At 47.6% G+C, this 3,993-nt stretch overlaps 1 protein-coding gene across 1 annotated transcript; it reads right to left on the reverse strand.

Annotated features, from left to right (window-relative positions):
* Positions 1 to 334: 334 nt before the first annotated feature.
* On the reverse strand, positions 335 to 3,746 carry LOC146328574 (mRNA decay activator protein ZFP36L1). Its single transcript, XM_084717610.1, has 2 exons — positions 3,550 to 3,746; positions 335 to 2,724 (listed from the first exon to the last, which is right to left on the reverse strand). Exons 1-2 carry the CDS (start codon positions 3,601 to 3,603, stop codon positions 1,501 to 1,503), a joined length of 1,278 nt encoding a protein of 425 aa, XP_084573736.1. The 5' UTR covers positions 3,604 to 3,746; the 3' UTR covers positions 335 to 1,500.
* Between the last annotated feature and the right edge of the window lie 247 nt (positions 3,747 to 3,993).

Consider the following 3,993-nt stretch of genomic DNA (forward strand, 5'->3'; position numbering starts at 1 on the left):
CAGATTAGTCACACATATTAACACTCTTTTCTGTCATTAAAACATTTTTGATGGTTGTGTTGCTCCCAAAATGATGGTCATAATGTACCCACACTTGCATTTACCGCTGCTGACTCACACTGAGGCCATGAATGAGCGCTGAACGCCTCTTTCACCACAGTTTTGCTTTGTATTTAGATCACAACGCTAAGGCAATGAAAGATGGTTATTACAGTCAGAGGTGTGAGGCTCAGCGGAGAGGAGAGTAGACTCACTGTCTGCTCACACCATCAGCAGAGGATGGAGCTCCTGCTACTGATCGAGGACATTCCAAATCTGCTTTTGTTGTGAAAAGCACAGCGAGTCTTGATTTCTGCCAGGCCTTTTAGCCAATAAGGCAACATACATGTAGAATGCCAAAATGTGTTTCTTCCTCCTTCCCTCTCCTCTCCACCAGCCTTCTTAAAGCTACCGGATAGCATAAAAGCAGATGGACATCATGGATGCATAAGTAAAGCATAATTTCTCTGGTATTATTAAAAAAATGCAAACAGTCACAAATCAAACTGACAGAAACAACAAAAAAATGATACAAAAAGCAATAAATAAAAGTCTAGAAAAGTGTTAAGCTATAATAACAATAATCATAACACTGTATATTACCTGTCATTGCTAAAGGCTAGGCTAGGTGTTAACAGTACTAGGAGGTTAGGGCAAATCTAACATCAACTTTGGTAACTAGAGAGTCAGTGGGTAGTCTACACTTGTGCTATTTTTTTTAGCTGAATCCTTGCCAGGCAGTTAAATTGGCTGACAAATACAATCAAGTGGCCACAGCCATACAACCAATCAATGAATCAATAAATCGGTGACAGCATACAGTTATAAAACCCTCTTACTCATGGACAAGAGGTTGCTTTCATACAGTCGGAGAGCCCTGACTATGACTGGAGAAGTGCTGCAGGGTGGCATCACTGGAACTATTTGCAAAGGAGGAAAATAAGAAATAAAAAAAGCACACCAGTCACACGTCGGGCAAAAATCCTTCTTAAACCGGGGTACAGGAAATTCTCACACAGAACTTCCCACTGAGCAGGAACAGCTAAGTGAAGTACCCTCCAGGTATTTTCTAAAAATGGGTATACAACAGTATACAGCAGTAAAAGAACAACCTTACAAAAATAACAATAAAACAAAAAGAGAAGTCAGCTAAAACTGGACGAACACTGAGCAGTGCTACAACTGCTTGGATGAGAAATGCAATATGCACAAAGTTAGGTACGTTTACCCGGCTGGACTCAGGGAGGAACTGTAGACCTAACGTTTGAATCCTTTGTGACTCGTATCTGAACTTAAAATGTCTAGTTTAATAATGGAATTATGTGGAAATTAAATGCATCAAAGCTGCTCTTTAGTTTCTGGAGTGGACACAAAAACCTGACATCAGAACTTGGTCACATGGACTTAAAACTATTAGACTGTCTCTCCCTGATTAAATTCAGCTCTGTGGTAAAACCCTCCCTACTCGTCTGACACAGACAGGCGGCTGAAGATGGGCAGACGCCGGCCTTCGAAGCTCGGAGACTCCGTGCCACTGGAGGAAGAGCTGATGGAGCAGGAGGAGGTGTAGCCCTCCTCAGAGAGGGAATCAGCCGAGGAACAGCGCTGAAGGCCAGGGGGAGCATTGAGGGAGCCGGGCAGCTGCTGGGGGAGTTTGTAGGGGAGGTTTTTGGAGGTGAAAGAGGAGGTGGGACACCTGGAGCTGACAGAATCGGTCACCGCATAGAAGTGCAGGGCCGAATCGCCGCCATCTCCCGTCAGGTCGGAGATGCCAGAGAAGGGGTAGGGGCAGTGCTTGAGTGCCCCCGGTTCAGGGAAGAGAGGGGAGAGGAGCTCTGGGCTCCCTGTGGAGGATGGAGAAGGGGAGACGGAGGAGGCCCGAGTGAAGAGGTGAGGGGAAGGTTGCGACTCCTCAACTGGTTGGAAAGTCTGCGGCGAGGAGAAGCCAGCAAAGCTGAGGCTGTGACGCAGCAGAGGAGGCCTCAGCTTCTGTTTCTGAGGAGGTGCAGCGGCGCCGGTGTTGAGCTCATCGGCGTTGTGGATGAAGTGGCAGCGGGCGCCATACGGGCAGAAGCCGATGGTGTGGAAAGTGCGGCAGGGCTCCGTCTTGTACTTGGGGTGCCTGCTGAGGCCACGCAGCTCGTCCAGGCCGTGGGCGAACTGGCACTTGGTGCCGTACTTGCAGGTCCCGCTCTCCTCGTAGGTGCGACAGAGTTCAGTCTTGTAGCGGGTGGAGATGTGAGGTGAAGGAGCCAGGGGTCTGGAGGCAGAGGGGGAGGCAGCAGAGGAGAGGGAGGTGTTGCTGATGCAGAGGCCTGGTGGAGGGAGCAGCAGTGGCGGGGACACGTTCGCCATCTTGTCCTCTCGGCCTCCCAGGCTGCTGACGTTGCCCTCGATCATGCTGACGGAGCGGTCGACCCTGAAGGGGATGTGGCTGAGCGAGGAGCGGGGCAGCTGACCCTCCCGGCTCCACTGCTGGGTGGAGGCCATGTTGAGCCCCCAGCAGGACGAGTCGGTCACCTCAGAGCTGCCGCTACTGCTGTTGAACTTGGAGTTGGGGAGGGTGACGGGGCAGAGAGAGTGACGGCGCTGGAAGCCCAGGACCCTCAGGCTCTGCTGCTGCCGTTGCTGCTGCTGCTGCGAGCCGGCGAGCAAGCCATCTGTCGCCTCGAGGCCGCGGAAATTCTGTCACACAAAAGGAGAGAGGAGAAGAATAGATGTGAGCTTTCTGCATTCCTGGAGCGCTGGAGTGAGACTGGCAGGGCGAGTCAAGCTGAAAGGAGATTTTAAAGCTGCAGCTAAAACAACAAGGCTGATCAATTAGATCAGCTGGACTATATTTTATCTTGAAAATACTAAACTGGGCCTTGGACTGTAACATATCCATTTCAGTTTCAGGTTAATGGAATAAAATTGTTGCATTGAATATGGGTTTAACTGGATCGCAAAGTCGTATAAGCACGCAAAGTCAAACTACACTTAAAGTCAAATTGCACCAAGTACTTTTATATGTAGAACAACTTTTTTATCTTTCATTAACTTAACAGTTTATGAAAGAGGCAATCACATAAATATTCTGTATACATTTCCATAAGTATAATGAGCAAAAACCTAAATGTTTGAATGTTAAACTTTTTAAAACAAACCTATGCAAAACTTGATTTGATATTTTATGAAGTTTCAAGCTGAATGTTTGAGCTCTACACTCAAAGCTGCAGAAATTTACATACTGTTTCAACCCCCAAAATCACTTAAATGAATTATTACATCACTATTGAGGTCATATCCCGAAATGAATTTGAGATGCATCCACAGAAAAACACTTTATCTGGTAGTGTATTATAGTTTTAAAACTGTTCACCACCTAATTATGTTTTTCCACATGAAGAAATGTTGTCAAATCTTTATTCTAGTATTGTCTGTCACAGGCATTCTAGACAAGCTGCTCACAGAGAAGACAGTTTAATGTGGCACATAAAAGTTTGTAAGTTTGTCCTTGGTTGCTCTCACCTTGCAGAATTCCTCATCCAGTTCCAGGAAAGGTGTTAGGAAGTCGGAGGGCATGATTCGTCCCCGCTGAGTGAAGGAGCTGGATGTCTGATCCCACAGTGGAGGACGGCTGGGGAGGACAAAAAAGTTTCTTGGTCCGGAGAGAAGGAGGAGAGATGGAGAAAGTCTGGTCTTTGGGGAGCTGAGACAACAGAAAAAAAAAAGATTTCAGGGTCTGGGGCCTTTGAGGGTCGTTTTTAGCCGGTCGGGGGAAGAGAAACTGCCTGTTCCAGGAGTTCTGTGAGGAGGGACGGGGAGAAAAGTGAAGGAGAAGTCAGGTCCGTTGTGTGGGAGACAGGGATTTTGAGAAAGAGCAACGTGACCCCAGGAGGAAAGTTCCTCGACCATCTGTTGGAATCTGCTTAAATAGTTGGGGAAACCCACCCATATACACCCACCCCCTGC

Source organism: Lutjanus erythropterus, chromosome 4, assembly GCF_056507025.1.
Source record: "Lutjanus erythropterus isolate fLutEry1 chromosome 4, fLutEry1.hap2, whole genome shotgun sequence".
Classification (NCBI taxonomy): Eukaryota; Metazoa; Chordata; class Actinopteri; order Lutjaniformes; family Lutjanidae; genus Lutjanus; species Lutjanus erythropterus.